The 16,461-nt window shown below is 42.7% G+C and overlaps 1 protein-coding gene across 4 annotated transcripts in view; it reads left to right on the plus strand.

Annotated features, from left to right (window-relative positions):
* DYNC1I1 (dynein cytoplasmic 1 intermediate chain 1) overlaps window positions 1-16,461 on the plus strand; it is a 303,858-nt gene that overhangs the window by 163,177 nt on the left and 124,220 nt on the right. For all 4 annotated transcript variants that reach the window (XM_059171178.1, XM_059171180.1, XM_059171179.1 and 1 more), the window contains one exon: window positions 14,609-14,698. In XM_059171178.1, coding sequence (XP_059027161.1) covers window positions 14,609-14,698 — 90 coding nt within the window. The remainder of the gene's footprint in view (window positions 1-14,608; window positions 14,699-16,461) is intronic.

The following is a 16,461-nucleotide window of genomic DNA, read 5'->3' on the forward strand; positions in this document are numbered from 1 at the left end:
CTGATATTTACTCCTCTGTCCATTGTTATGCATTTGTAATGCTCTTTCATATTCTTGGAAAAATAATCTGCATTCTATCCCTCCATCCTGGTCTAGGTACCACTATTCCTCAAGATCCCACTAAAATTAAACTCCACAAAAAATCTGCTTCCTTTTCTTCTCTCTCTGCCTGTACTCTCTCTGTCAGCAGTCGACTTTACCCCTACCTACTGAATTCCCATAGCACGTCTCCAAGCAGTCTCTCTTCTGATGTAAATATTTACATGCAGTTGTCATTACCCTGCTCAAATGCCCAAGTCTTTGGGTTCAAGCATCTCTCTAGATTTGTTTCTGTGGCCCTAATTGAAACAGAGCCCATGCTTTGCACATAGCAGATTCTCAAGACCATGCGTCCAGTTGTAATCAAGAGAAGAATTATTATTTAAAAGAGCAACTTCATTTGGGTGAGGACACCCAGCATGAAACGGAAATAACTGAGAAGAGGCAAAAAAAAAAAAAAAAAAAAAAAAAAAAAAATCAGGACCGCACGCTCTAACCACTTGACAGATTCTCCATTCCAGATAGGACACTAGTGGTCATTGTGTCTGTTGTCCCAGTGTCATTTTTACATTCACACTGAGTCTTTGGCGTGAAATCTCTCCTAGCACTGCTGAGGTTGTTCTTCTGTTTGGGAGCAGGGGGTGTTCAAGAGAAAGCTCCGGAGTCTCAGGTGAAGGGCTGCTCCATTTATTCTCTAGCGATTCAGATTCTTTTGACCAACTTGGTGTTTCAGCAGCTTGAGAAATGAAGGAAAGAACCATGTCTGTCTAGACTGACCAGAAAGTAAAAACAAGGAGCACTTTGAAATCTGTGAATCTGACCACAACTGAGAATTGTACTTAGTCCAAGTAACTGGAAAATCAGTTTCTTGGATTAGACAAATGCTTCCCTTAAGACTCTCAAACTGCCAGCTTTCTTCTTTTATAATTAATAGAAAATTATTGCACTGACAGACAAGAGACTTCATATTTGAGCCAATGGGAAAACTTGACGTTGAAGCCAGGGGAAATAATTCAGCCCCAAATAGAGTTGTTAATGCCAGGATAAAAGCAAACAAGTGTGGTAATGATCTTCCCTTAGAATTGGATGGTGATGAATTTTGATATATTTCCAGGTGGAAAATATATCAGTTCTCTCTGGGCCGGGGGCTGGACACTAGAATGAGAAAATGCTGCGATGAAAAGTATTCACATGATCTCATTTCCACTTTCTAGAGGATACTAATGCTGAAAAGAGAGTTCCCATTTCAAGGAACAAGATCTTTGGGTTATAGGCATCCATGACAAGATGGCAGTGAGGTAGGAGGAGCCCTGATTTCCTTGATTGGGATGGCCATCCCTCGGCTGGCTACAGGAATCACATGCTGGTTCCAAGATGTAGCCCTTCTTTGCTGTTCTTCGTGTATTCAGTCTACCTACCATCCAGCAAATATTTATTGCTACTTACCACACACCCAGCTCTTCTCTGGGTGCTTTGGATATAGCAAAGAAAGGTCGCAGTCCCATCGGAGCCTTCCCATTCTGTGGCAGGAGACAGATAGCAGATGCATATGTAAGTAAATGTATAAGATCAGTTAGTTATCCATGCTATGAAATGAAAAAAAAAAAAAAATCAGGGTCAGAGGAAAACAAGGCTGTGCACCAGGGCAGAATGGGGTGAGGCATTGCTGTGTTATACAGGTTGCCTAGTGAAGACCTCACAGATGATGTGACATTTGAACAAGGACCCTAAAAAGGAAACGAGGAAGACACGTGCATACTTGAATAGAGAGTATTTCTGGCAGAGGGAATAGCAAATGCAGAAGCCGTAAGATGTGGGAGTTCATGGCAAGACCAAGTTCATGGCAAGACCAAGAAGAGCCTGGGGGCAGCTGGCTCGGTTGAAGCAGGGTCAGCAAGGGAAGAGTGTAAGCCATGCATTGGGAGCTGGGGTGGGCACATTCTGTAGGCACAGATTCTTGTCCTGGTGAGAACAAGTCTGAGCAGACTGCCCTGCAGGAAACAAGAACAGTTCTGACTCCACACATGCAGCATGAATCAGCCTCCTCATGGTGCTCAGACCATACAGAAATTGAAAGAGGCAAGGAAAGAGAAGCGGGGGGTCCATGGGATAGAACCTGGGTGGCTGCTGTGTTTTCAGCTGTGCCGCAGAGGGACTTTGCCACTTCGTGAACCTTGTTCTCTGCCAGTCACCCTTATTCTCTCCTTCAAACCCACTGAGACATCGCCAGCCCTCGGAGCCTCATTCAAGCAAGAGGAAGACAGTGGGGACACCGTGTTGAAACAGGATAGGATTTGGAACTTCAGAATCTTGGGTTTGAAGTCTGCCTTTATAATTCAGTGGCTGGGTGACTTTCAGCCAATCATGTCACTTCTTGGAGTCTCTGTTTCCTCATCAGCATCATCAAATGTGCTTTAAGTAGATTCACCAATTAAAAAACCAACATTATCCAAAGAGGGCAATCTGTAATCAACAACTGAGGAAACTGGCTCAAGGGGTTAAGTAAGCCATCAAATGTTGCGATGAGATGGCAGAAATAGGATTTGAACCTGCGTGGCATGGCACAGGACTCATGCACTTACCTCTTGTTACCATGCACGACACTGTGAGTGCTACAAGAGATCACATAGAGAAAATACAGAACACACAGTAGGTACTTGGTAATTATTGGCAGCTGGCTGTTTGTACTTGACTGGGTTGTAAGTAACAGAGAAACTAACCAGAACAGCTTAAGCCAAAAGGAAATTTGTTGGTTCTTACAAGACCCTAGATTCTAAACACAAGCTGGCTACAGCATGTGGTTCAGTTTAGGTTTCAGACTGTTAGTTACTACCATCCGCCTCCTGGCCATGTTTTATCTGTTGATTCTTGGTCATGCCCTATATGGGGTGGCAGGACGGCTTCGGTTCCACATTACTGTAATACCAGGCTTGTGGAGGAGATGGGGAGGGTGACATGTGTCCTGGTTTAGGCAGAACGGTCATGCAATCCAATATGAGAGAGTCTCCACCTCCACCCGCACGTCCCAGCTTGCCCTGACCATCCCCATTCTTAGCTGCCAGCCGTGCTTAAATATTCATTGCGTCCTCCCCCCCTCTCAGAAGTACCCCAGTTTGGACACTGGGTTACATGATCATTCTACTGATTACCAGAGAAAAATACTGAGATTAAGTCTCATTGGCCATTGTCCCAGATACAAAGTTATCCCCTGAATCTTAAGTAGGATTTATTTAGCTGGGAGTGAGGAGGGATAGGGAGACCAAAGAATAGAGGGACTGTTAGTCCAAGAGGTGGATTCTGGGTGGTCAAAGCCACAAATGTCCATTACCGTTCCTTTTTCTTCCTTCATACGGTTTGGTAGGATTTAGCAGGAAACTGAGAGAGTTTGGGAGTTGGTAGAACGTGGGTTTGAATCCTGGCTCTTGCTTCCTCTAGCTCCATGACCCGAGTCAGATCGTCTTCCCGTTTTAAGCCCAGTTTCCTCATGTGTAGAGAGAACTCACTGTGTCTGCGTCGGCGAGTTATTATGAGGATTAAATAGGTTAATTGCCATAAGACATTTACCACAAAGCTTGACATCTATGATCTGAGAAATTGATAGCTGTTGTTTTTCCATGATGCTTAGAAGAGATCCAAGCATATATTAGGTGTCAAGTAAATATCTAGTGACAAAGGACCACAACCTTTTCAATAAATACTCAGAGTCTGTCAGTGATGACAAGACCTAGTGATCAAGGAAAGGAACCTTACAATTTGAGATTGAATTGAGGAGATTTGGGATCCAGCTAAAACAACCAGAAACCACTGGGAAAATGTACTCTTTAGAACTAAAAAATTAGATTATTCACTTTAAAACAGTAAAAAAAAAAAAAAAAAAATACCTAACAACCATACTGGGGTAAATAAGTATGAATAATTACTGTGTCCTTCTCCCAAGAAATGTAAAGATGTAGAGTCTTGGGTAGAGAAGTAAATACATAAAAGCACAGGGATGCCCTACTTAAATACATAGTAGATAAAGTGGAGAATGAGAAAAGCCACCATCTTAAATATACTAGTTCTTTGGATGAGGAGAAAGTAGTAAGATACCCAACTGAAGGGCTTTGAAAGGCTCAAAGGGGGAAGAAATCCCTTCTAGTAAGGGAGAACAGGAGAGATTTGATGACCTGGGGAACATTTGAGTCAGACCTTGAAGTAAATCTGCATCTTACAGGTGAGGAAGATGTGAAGGTATCTGAGGCCTCAGGCATTCCAGCCAAAATCTTGCCCTTGTGCTTTTTGCTTCCTCTCCCGAGAATGCTTGCCCACCTATCCACAGGGCTTGGTCCCTCACTTCCCTGGGGCCCCTTTTCAAATGCCATCTCTCCGTACGGACCTCTCGAGCTACCTGTGTAAAAATCGTGATACCCACTCTCTCTCTCCTGCCTTGCTTTTCTCCTTGGCTCTTGAAACTCCCTAACCTACCACATTCCACAGACTTTCATTGCTTATCTTGGCCACTATCTCTTCCCTCTTCTAGAATGCAGGCTCCATGAAGGCAGGAAGTTTTGTCTGTCTTGTTCCCTGCCTGTGTCTCCAGCACCTGGAAGAGTGCCGGACACATAATTAGTTACTCATATTTTGTAAAAGGAAGGAAAGGAGAGAGACTAGATGAGGGAGAAACATGAACCAGAGGGTGGAAAGAATGTGGAAGTTTGGGTAGCAGATACAGTATCAGTAGAGGAAATTCAGGCAAGAAGAACATGGTGAGGCCAGACCCGAGAGGACTGGAAGATGTGGCCCAGGAAGCCAGCTTTGATTCTGCATGTTATGAGAACTCTCAAGGCTTTCGCTAGGAAATGTACAGAAACACTTCTGTGCTCATCAGACTGTGGTGTTTGTAGCAAGGTTCGACAAAGAGGAAGGCTGGAGGTGAGAGATTCAAAGAGATGGAAGTAACGAGATTTGATCCCGTGAAGAAAAGGAATGCTAGAGAATGCGTACCGGTGGGTGACCTGTATGCACTGTGATTGATGTGACAGCTGCTCTGACATTAATAGTCAGAGCTGCCAGTTCTTAGAGATGGGAGACAGCACTTTCTCCTTAGGGACAATTTCTTTATAGGCAACACAATGTTTCTAAATGATTTTTACTTACTTTTCTCTGTTTTTACTACTTAACATAACACAATAACTGTTTTAGTACCTGGAGAGCTTTAGCTTTATCTTCCTCTGGGACGTATCGGCCTTTGCTGCTCAAAGTAGAAATGATGACCTCTCTCCCCAGGAGCCCCGTTTTCCTGTCACAAACAATGCTCCTACCAGGAGGAAGTGCAGAGATTGCATGTTTGGAAAAATGGGAGAGGAGACAAATAGAGTATAAGGCTATCCAAAATGAAAAGTAGTCAGCACAAGGGTTTTAAATCTGAAAAAGGGAAACTAGAGCTTCTCCCTTTCCAAGCAGCCAAGAATGACATTTGCAAGTGTTTTTGAATTAATGCCCAGAGCGTGTGTGTTTGTGTGTGTGTGTGTGTGTGTGTGTGTGTGTAGACATCTATACAGATAAGGCTATTGAGGGTAGAGTCTGTGCCCTATACAACTCCAGGAACCCCTCATCCCATATTCACGTGGAACCCAACGGGAAGGCTGCTTTCTGGAGCTGCACAATGGACAGTTGTGTTTCCAAGAAGGCGGAACAGAGGACTGATTGGAGGGTTGGCCCTACTCTTTCAAAATCTTTCTCTTTCTCAGGTCCTGCTGCAGTTTGCCATTAGAGGTGAATTGATTTGTGTTACCATTCTCTACACCATCCAGCTGCTCTCATCTCATCTCATCTGTGGCGGAAGACTCCATGACTTCCTGGGGAAGCTTGAAGAGACAGGGGCTGGAAAAATATAAAAGACAAAAGAGGGGGAGGACGGGGGGTGCCATTTCATGCACAGTGGAGTCAAGTGCTAGTCTACTTTCAGCAACATTGGAGAATTAAGTTGGTGTGAGATGAGAATAGGCCTTAAATGCTGAGCCAACTTAGGCCTGACGGAGCTAGTCAAGGTTTCTAACAAGGGAAATTTATGGAAATATGGCTCAATCAAGCCTTCCCATAACCAAACATCAGATGGTCTAGTTACCCATGGGCTCCCACCTGGGCATCTCCAAGAAGGGCATCTTTCTCTTCCTGGTCTCCATCCTTCCATACAAGCTGGCTAACCCACGTCAGCTTGGTTCCACACATATTTACTGCATACGTGTTATCTAACAGCACAGTTACAGAAACACAGTTTCTGCACAGTTCTACACTATCTACACACTACTACACACAGTTCTACACTATCTACACACTTCTACACTATCAGCACAGTTGCAGAAACAGCTGCTAAAAAGTACTATTCTCTGGCTTCCTCTCCGTTTTGAACATTTGCTTTCATTTCCTCCCATTTGCAATGCCTTGGGTGCCATTCCACCAGGAAGTATGCTTTCCAAGTACTGTCATGTTAGAGCCTTAGGAGAGAACTGATGTGGCCTACAGTGCTAACAGGAGCGCTCTGTATGATGAGAAATGTATGTTTTCTTTACTCTGGCCAGATTTTTCTAGACCAGAAAGTGAAGGCTTTTTAAATATTAGCATGTAGTATATTTAACAAAGTGCTTACTGAAAATCCCACAAAATATGTCTTTCCTGCATATTTTTAAAGCACAGAGGCGCTCACCTCGGTTTGTGTAAGCATTCGGTGGTGCGCGTTATACTTTATTTTGGCCGCCGTGGTACAGATCGGGAGGGTGGCTCTCTTTGGACTCCTGGCAAAGTCGGCTAACTGTACACAAAGTTGGTCCAAGGCTAGGGTAACTTGTGAGCTCTGTGCGAGAGCCCTCACTGTCTGCTGTATAAACACATGTTTAAATTCAGTCCTATTCCTCGTGCCCACTGGCAGCCGAACCCTCCTAGGACAAGTTCTCATCGTCTGCTGCTTGGGCTCCATCTCTAGTTTCCCTTCTTACTGTCTCCCTCATTCCAGGCTTCCCCAATACCCTCCAACCTCTGTATTCTTAAACAAAATCAGACCTATTCTCTTGTGATTTTTAAAAAACTCTGGTTTTCCTATAGGGATGGTTGGCAACAATAATTTTCATCAAGAGTCAGGCCATCTCTTGAATATATTAGAATGTGCCTAAAGGGCTGTCTGGGCAGGAGATAAGTGAGGTTGCAGAAGCCATATCTGTCATTACTAGTGCCTTGAATTCCTTCTGAAATTTTAAATAATGTGGACTAAATGAGATTTTTATTGATTAAAAGGGGGCTACTGATCTCCAGAAAGAAGTCCAAACTTGCTCTGTCATATAGGGTCCTCCATGATGTGGTTCATAACTATCTTTCCAGGTCAAGCACCTGTCTTGATGTCGCTCATCTCAGTACTTGACATTGATGATCCTAACAAGAGAGGTCTTTGGGGATTTTTCATCTGCTTGTGGAGATAGGTGCATAAACTTAATTTCAGGTGGTCTGGGATGTGTCCTAGAGGTAGAGTGGTGGAACAGTGAAAGAGTCAACAAATCTTGTTGGGAGGAAGTGTTAAAACTCCTGAATTGCCTGCATGGGCTAGTGATAATTACCTCCTGAATATTGACAGGAAGACCAACACAGACATGAAAGATTTACATGCAGTGTTTTTGAGGCGTGAACCTACCAGGACACTGGGTGATTGTGCATTGTCCAGAATAGAAGATGAGATGGAAAATACAAGAAGGAGTTATGGGATTTTATACTAACATATTTAGGGTGTTATAGAGGGTATGTGTGTGTGTGTGTGTAAAAAGGACACATAGATGTGGTGTGTGTGTGTTTTTTTTTTAATAACAAAATGGAACTACCAGAAATATAAAATAAGACTGGTAGTGCAAAATTCAAAGGACTTAGAGTCTCCTTCTTACAGGCCCTGATGCCAAAGAGAAATTGAAGGTGGTTTGTATTCTGGTGTCCAGCTGGGAACCCATGTGAATGGTGGTACCATTTAGCAGGAGGGAGAATCTAATCAAAGGAGCAGGTCTACACAGAAGGTAGGAGGTCTGCTTGGAACATGTCAGGGACCTGTGGGCTCCTCGTGTTGGAACGCACAGTATAGACTCTGGAGACCGGAAGGGATATGTTGTCTGGACATACCAATTTGTGGGTGATGATGGAAGGTGTGGGTGGATGTAGTCTCCAGAGCGGCATTGAGTATGAGAAGAGATGAGAGCAAGGGCAGAACGGCAAAGAAGTCCTCATTATTGGGAATTCTTTTTTAAGTTGAGAATCAATCTTAATTTTTCTGTTTTCCTTTGTTCCTATTGTCCTTTGCTTTTCTATTGAAAAATTTAAAATATGTTTTTAAAATAGTCATCATCAGAAATATGTATACATAGAATTATATAAAAGTAGCTAGGGCATCTGTCCTTAAGTTGAAAGCAATACACCTAAAAAAACCAAAACACAGAAAAGTGCCTTTGCCTCTCTTCAGGTCTGTTTACTGACAGCAGCACAGTCACAGGCCGGATTTAGATCTGATTCTGTGTCCTTGCCATCTCTTTTATCTTTTGGAAACTACTTTCTCTTCCATTCTAAGCCACACATTATTTTATCCATTCCAGCATTTATGGTTTTTCACATTCGAACTGATGATGTGTTATAGTTCAATTAGCAGTCATTGTTTTTCTAAGTGGCACATAAAGTCATTTTGCATCTTAGAGTCCTTTGACTGCTCGAATCAAAGTCACATGGTATTGCTTTGCATCTTTCCCTTGGGCAATATGTCCTTTGGACTTGAGAAAGATGGAGCAAAACAGCCCATTTTGCTCCCCAGCCTTCCTCCACCTGGCCAGACTTCGTCTTCCATGAGGTGACATGTGGAGGGGGCCCGAGCCCCCTTATGAAAGGCCAGGAACTAGGCATCAAGGGCAAGGGCTGGGCCCTGAGGCCCTCTTAGCCTGGGTTTTTGCAGGCCCTAAGAGAGCTGAGGAAAGTGAGAACCCGTTGACCTTATAAAAACAAGCCCTTCTCTTCACAGAGGGCCGCCCTGTGTTGCTCAGGGTTCTGGTTGCAAGCAGCAGGCACTAACTCCAGTGGGATTTATTGGAAGGAAATCTGGTGTTGACACCACCTCTGGTGAGATTTATTGGAAGGAAATCTGGTGCTCACAGGATCAACAGGAGGCAGAAGGAATGGGCTTAAAACGGAGCAGAGACCAAGGGAACACAGACTGTGGACCTCTGGGACAGCCTGGCCAGGATGTTGGGACACTGCTGCCACTCTGGCATGCTGCCAGAAATTAATCTTCACTGTTCCCTTGGCTTCGGCTCCTGGCTCTAGAGACAAAGTCCCAGTTAGGAGCGTCCACTCTGACTGCCGAGATCCTGCCTGGATTCCGGTCGCTAGGAGATGGGGACCAGGAAGTTGTCTCCCCTGGGGCTTCAGGACAAGAAACTGGGGGTTCAGCATGTCACCAACAGAACAGTACAAGAGGAGCACCCCCAGACAGAAAGGGGGTTTGAGGTCGTGTTGCCGAGAGTGACAGACGTTCACCACGCTCCCTTCCAGAGTCGTGGCTCGGTGAGGCCGTCAGAGCAGGACTGGAGGACTGGAGCTTTGGCTTCATTCTGAAACGCAGGGTGGCGGAGCACACAGCGCTGCAGGAGCTCGCGCAGAGGCTGGCCTCGCGCTGAGTGTGTCAAGTGCGAGAGCCGCTGGACGCGTAGCTCTTCGTTCTTGGGCTTTTCAGAAATCGTGAGGAGGAGGATAGTGGTTACCAAAGATTTCCCCAACTATGAAGGACTGAATGCAGCCGCTGTAGATGGTGGAAGCCAGGTGCTAAATAAAATAAAGTGTCTAAAAGATGCCATTGTTTGAAATTAGCCCCGCAGACTGACAGGTAATTAACTTCTGCCACTAGTTTAATTTCTCGTGTGGACCTGTTACAGGAAACCATACATGGGTGGAAATTTTTTCCCCTCCAATCTCAGAGGAAATGTAACCGGGTACGAACGAGTGGCACAACTCATATATCAGTAGCCTCTAGCAGGTCTACATAAATCCTTTTCTTTAAAGTTATTTAACTGTTTTGAAAACGGTTTCAACAGAAGTAATTCCAATTGCCCCAGAAAGGAAACCAGAGTCTTAAAGAAAAATAGACTCTCTTTGCTGAGCAAGGCAAACATATCAGTATGCAGAGAAACGAACCAGTCTCTTGTGTTTTATTTCCTGAACAAATCTACTGAAACACTTAAAACTTTGTGTCTTTAAAAGGCTGATAGACAAAGAATTTTGCGGCCACTAAAAATTAATGCCTACAACTGGTTTGTAACCACTTTAAAAGGTCAGGTATTCTTTTTTCCCTTTTTAAAAGAAATTGCTTCTCTGTTATTCATAGTATTTCATTGTGGGACATTGCCCATATTATAAACACAGTAAGTGTTTGATTTTTTTTTAATTCATCAAAAACATATTCTCTGGGGAAGAATTTTCTATTTAAATAGTTAGATAACCTGTGGTTTCCCCGCATACTTCATGTGTAAAATAACACATTTCTGTCCCCAACCTAGCCCTGTGTATAGCCCTTTTAGATTCTTTTCTTTTTTTTTTTTTTTTTAAGATTTTATTTATTTTTTTATTTATTGAGAGGGTGTGAAGAGGGGCAGAGGCAGAGCAAGAGAGAGAATCTCGGACAGACTCCCCATTGAGCATGGAGCCCATGTTGAATGTGGAGCGCAATCCCCTGATCCTAAGTTATGACCTGAGCCGAAATCAGGAGCCACCCAGGTGCCCCCTTATAGACTATTTTCTGTCATTTTGACTCTTCCAGGACTTAATGTCTAAAATAAAGACCCTTATATCTGCAAAAGGTGAGAACTTGATACTACATAGAGCTGACTTACTCAAGCCATGCAGTGAAACTGACTTCATTTTAAGAACTAGAAGATGGTAATGTACAAACATCGCTCTGATAAAAGCAAAATTATTTTTGACAATTCTTTCATCAGTGGAACAGATAATAAGTTCACTTAAACCTTAACCCATTATACCCCTTGGATCCACAAAACGAGATGGAAGAATCTGTTATTATCAGTCTTCCAAAAGATCTTCACCCTTAACTCCTTGAAGGTTTTGCTGAAATGTCACCTCAATGTGGCCTTTCCTTGTCACTCTGATTTAAACTTCAACTCTTCCTCCCCTTACCAGCATGCCCAATCCCCTTTTCTGGCTTTATCTTTCTCCATAATATTTATCTGATACAATATGTGTTTTATTTATTTGTTGTGGTTTTTCTCCCCTACCTCAGATAGAAGCTGCATGAGCACAGGGGTTTTTTGTTTGATTTGGTTTGATTCTCTTATTCCCTCTTGTATTCCCAGCACCTGGTACATAAGTACATAAGTAGGTGCCTGATAAATATTTGGTTGACCTACAACTAATGCAACATTTCTTTGAAGGTTTCCGTGTATAGGTATCCCCAACTCTCTTGGTTTAAAAAGCAAATTCCCATAAATTATTTTATTTTGTTATTCTTACAACATTGTGTTTTAAGAAAGAATGACTATCCCAATTCAGAAGATGAAGAAACAGGGCCTCAGTGAGTTTCTGTAAAATCAAGAGTCTAGCAAGAGGTAGACTCCAGCCTCAATCCCAGATCAATTACTTCCCTTGAGGTGCTGCTCCCCACCTGACTTGTGAATGTGGCTAGCCGGAGGAATTAGTGCTCTGTGTTAGATATCACTGGTCTGGTCTCAGGCTAGTGGATTCCGAAATGAAGACGAGCATAGAGTTTGGATGCAGCGGCCATTTATTCTTAATAAATAAAACAATCCATCATCTCTAGCTCTCAAGGATGTGAAACCTAACTTCTCCGCAGCTGAGCCTTCTGTGTGCTTGCCTGTTGGAGGTAAAGAGCCCCCATGTGTAATGTAGCCCCGCTTCGTGTCCTCCACGAAGAGCCTATGCAAACCCTTCCTTACACTGTGGCTTTCATACCGTTCCTGCTTCTACTGTGAGCCTTTCTCCAAGGCCGCCTTTCTAGTTCATGTCAGGCTGTGGGTGAGGGAGTAGTTAGTATGCCTGATGGTCGAAACTCCTAGACTTGAAAACAGGCAGAACCAGACTGAACTTGAAGTTTGATGTGGTTGGGAGCTTTCTTTGGGGCAGATTATTCTGTATCATCCTCTAGAAAATGAGGTCAATGAAACCAAGTTCTGATAAACAAATTAGACTTTACAGGTAAAGCATTCATGATTGCCCTGGTGTCATTATCGCATAGCTCCTGTATCTCCTCCATCAGATCCTGGGCTCCTAGAAAGAAAGGCAAGTTACCGGTTGTATTAGTTTGCTCGGGCTGCCCTAACAAGGTACTACCGTTGGAGTGGCTTAAGCAGGAGAAACCTAATGTCTCAGCCCTGGATGCCAGCATGCCAAGGGCAAGGCATTGGCAGGGTTGGTTCCTTCTGAGGGCTGTGAGGAAGATGCTGTTCTGTGCTTGCTCCCTGCTTTCTGATGGTTTGCCGGCAATCCTGGGCACTCTTTAGCTGCTGGAAGCATCATGCCCATCTTTTTCAGCTTCCTATGACATTCTCCCTGTATGTGACGCTGTGTCTAAATTTCCCCTTTTTATGAGGATACCAGCCATATTGGATTTAGGAGCCTGCCCTACTCTAGTCTGATCTCATCTTAATTAAATATATCTCCAATGAACCTATTTCCAAACCCGGTCCCATTTCAAGATACTAGGGATTAAGACTTCAACATACAGATGTTTGGGGCTGGGGGGTAGGTTCTACCCATAATAAAGGCAGGCCCTATCACCTGTGTAGTTGTTATATTTACTTGCATTTTTAAGTGTCAGGGCATTGCTGCTAAATCCATTAATTTAAGGAAATGTCTCTCGAAGTTTCAGAAATAGAGCAACTTTCTAGCAGATGAGTGGCCTTTTGAAGATTGCCCCTCAAACCAAGGTTTAGCAAAAAGAGGAGACTTGCCTTCAGCTAGTGCCTTCTAAGGCTTTGTGTTAGGTTGTTGGATTAGGATACATAATGGCCAGGAGACTGTTTGAGACTTTCCAAGCAGGTTTTTAAAGGGTAGATAGCTGTAAATACCTTTGTGTATAGATAAGGACCCATATGTGCTGTTTATAACTTTAAAGGTTTATTTGTCTAAAAATCAGGGCAACTCAGTGTCCTTTTCAAAATTTCAAGTGTAACTCCTCATTGCATGTGTAAAATAATAAATGACCATGTTCCTTAAAAGTGTTTCACATTCTTTCTGATGTGTACTATGTGTGGTTATAAAGTAATGAGATTGGTTCCACATTCTATACACATGCACTTAGAATACCTTTTTTTCAATGAATACACACATTAAAAACATTTTAGTATCTAATTTGCAGTGCCATACTCTACGCCGCCAAGTTTTTTAGTTGCTTTTCTTTCCCAAATCACTTACTTAATGTAGCCAGATTTTTGGAGTTGCTTTTCAGGCAACACATATTTATTTGGGCTGAAATTTTGAGTGGATGTATATCTCAGGATTTATGATCACAGAAACGGGACTATCTACAGCACTTGAGAACTTACAAAAAGTCTGTAAATATTTGATGGATGAATGAATATATGAATGAATGTATGGGCAGGGAGTCAGTGAATTCATCTCTTTTAAATTCCGTTTGAACCAATGAAATCAATAGCCTCCAGTGACTATAATACTCAGGGCAGAAGATAATATACTTAAAAGTTCCGAGAGCAAGTTTTAATTTTTTATAGCATTTTATTTCTATATGTTGGATTTTCTTGTGACACCTTGACTCTCCCCTACCTACATTGTGTACATGGTGACTGATGGTTTCAAGCGCTCTGCAGTGAAAGGGGCCTCTACGAAAGGCAGGTTGAGAGCAGACACAATGAGCACACATTTGCATAGGGCAGGAAGGGCACTGTAACATCTGGCAGTGGTAGCGGACTGGTCCATTTGTTGGTGCTCATTAAATTCACATTAATGCATGAGCTGCTCTGAATGTGTAAATGCCATTCGGGGTTGGTTGCTTTCTCCCAGGCCAACAGCAGTGACTTTTGGGGCGCTCCCCCTGGTTGTTTACTTGCCAATGGCATTTGACCTGGGGTCAGGCCTGTATTTAACCTTTCCTGTAGGTCAAAAACAAATTAATTTGGTGAGAATTAAATTGGAAATGAATCGTCTGTACAGCAGGTGTTCCATGTGGAGAATGTGCCCCAGGTGGAAACATTTTGAGATCTGTTCCTGGGTCATCTCTGAAGAAGCTTCAGAGGTCAGAGAGGCAATTCCAAGACAGCCCATGTGGTGAGGGCCTGGAGATGGCAGTTGGCAGGTGCCGACTCAGGCAGTTTTCTCAGCAGCTTGGGGGGACTTTCAAAGAGGCCCCTTTGGGAGATAATTTATTCATATATTCATGGACGTATATCTTGGGCATTCATGGAGGACTGATTTACTTAGAAGTTGCCCTAAATGATTGGAACTTTACCCTTTGCCCCTACCTCCCACCATCACCCAAACGCTTTGATTTGAAGGAAACAAAATAATGCATTTTTCTCTTTCTCTTTTCTAGAGGATGAGGAAGATGAGGAAATGGTAGAGCCTAAAGTTGGCCATGATTCAGAACTGGAAAACCAAGACCAAAAACAGGAGGTGAAGGAAGGTATGGTATGGTGTGGGAGATAAATTAGTCATCATTTTACTATTAGTATCATTTAGTAACATGAGAGGCTGTCCTTGTGAATAAATATTAAATACACACTCCCTCTGCGGAAGGTTTTCTATGGTTGTTCAGTACGTTCTATTTACCACCATAAACTGTAATCCCCAAAGCAAGGGTCATTTATTTTTTTGACCAATGAAAATAAATAAAATAGAAGTCACCCACAAATGCAGCAACAAGTGCACTCACAATTCCAGTAAAATTATTACTAAATGGTGAGAGAATAAGATAGTTGTTACCCATTGTTACTTTGTTACTTTGTCATGTGACTTTGTCCACTGCATTGTGTATTCCCAACGATAACAGTAAAGGGAAGAAGCTGAGCTAATTTTTTTGTTCATAAATTCTGAAGTGTATTCATGTGAGCTACACAGAAACTTTAACAGTGATCAGTTTTCTTCCACGTCTCTGCCTGTGTGAAGAGGAACCTCTCCACCTTCCAGCGATCACCATGATGAACATTTATTAAGGGCTTCCTGTGTACTCAGCTCTCTCCTAAGGCCCTTAGAAATATTAATATCTACACCTCCAAACATCCTTTGGAAGAAGATACTGTTTTAATCCCTACTTTCCAGGTGAAGAACCAGGAAGGGAGAGGTTTAAAAACTTATCTAAGAAGACAGAATGTATCCAGGATTTGTAGTTGACTCCAAAGACTATATTTCACCATGATGGTGTCATCCCGTCATAGCACTGGGTCTCAAAAACAAGAAAGCAAAAAGAAAAAAGACAAGGGAAGACAAGAAATACTACAGGTGTCGATTCCCTAAAAATCTAATTTTGTATCCTTTTGAGATTCTCGGCCCTCAGAGATAAAAGAACTTTGAAATCATCATTTTTACTGACAAATGAGGTATGCATAGATTGAAAAGCTTCTTCCACATTCCCTGCTCCGTGTCCCAAGTATAGGTCAACACAAGTCTGATTAGAAGCTCCCTAATTTTTAAATTCTAAATTCTAAAGACGCCTGTGGCTCTGGCAGAGTATGCGACACATAGCTGTCACTGGGGACTTTTATAAGAATGGGTACATAATGGCCATATATGCTCACTTTATCTGGCTCAGGCATTAAGTGATTTTGATTCCCGTCAAGTTCTGGGCTACAACTAAGGGCAGGGAGTAGAGGCAGCCTTTTTAACCGTAGTATCCACAGAAGGTGCAAGAGTTATCATTTTCTGAGGGACTCTAAATGCATTTGATTGAAGAGATTTTGCCTAAAATTCTAAGAACATTTTTTTAAACTGGCAAATGGAATATCATTAACACAGGTATAGCAAGAGATAAAATAAGTCAGGACTTATTAAAATAAATAGAGAAAAGATTTTTCCTTTTGCAAAATATCCTCAGGCCCTTCTGGGTGATAAGGAGCCACAGTGTCTTTTGTGTGTCTTGGCACAGATTCCCTCCTGCCCCCCTCACCCCCCCATTCCCCAAACTGTCTTCTCTGGCAAAGCAGTGCAACCCCTTTCTTAAGTTCAGAGAGAGAAAACACCCTCTCGTTTCAACTGTTGCTCAGGCTTCATGGAATTGATTAAAGTCCTGTTAAAAGTCAAAAAGAAGTTGGAAGTACATTTCCTGGACTGCTGCGCCGTGTGCCTTTTTCTCTATTAATGGCTTTTCTGCAAATTAGCACGTAATGGGTTAAAAGCATGTTTATGTTGGCATCAAACTCTCTGGCTTTTTTTTTTTTTTTTTTTTTTTAA

This window comes from Mustela lutreola, chromosome 4, assembly GCF_030435805.1.
Source record: "Mustela lutreola isolate mMusLut2 chromosome 4, mMusLut2.pri, whole genome shotgun sequence".
Classification (NCBI taxonomy): domain Eukaryota; kingdom Metazoa; phylum Chordata; class Mammalia; order Carnivora; family Mustelidae; genus Mustela; species Mustela lutreola.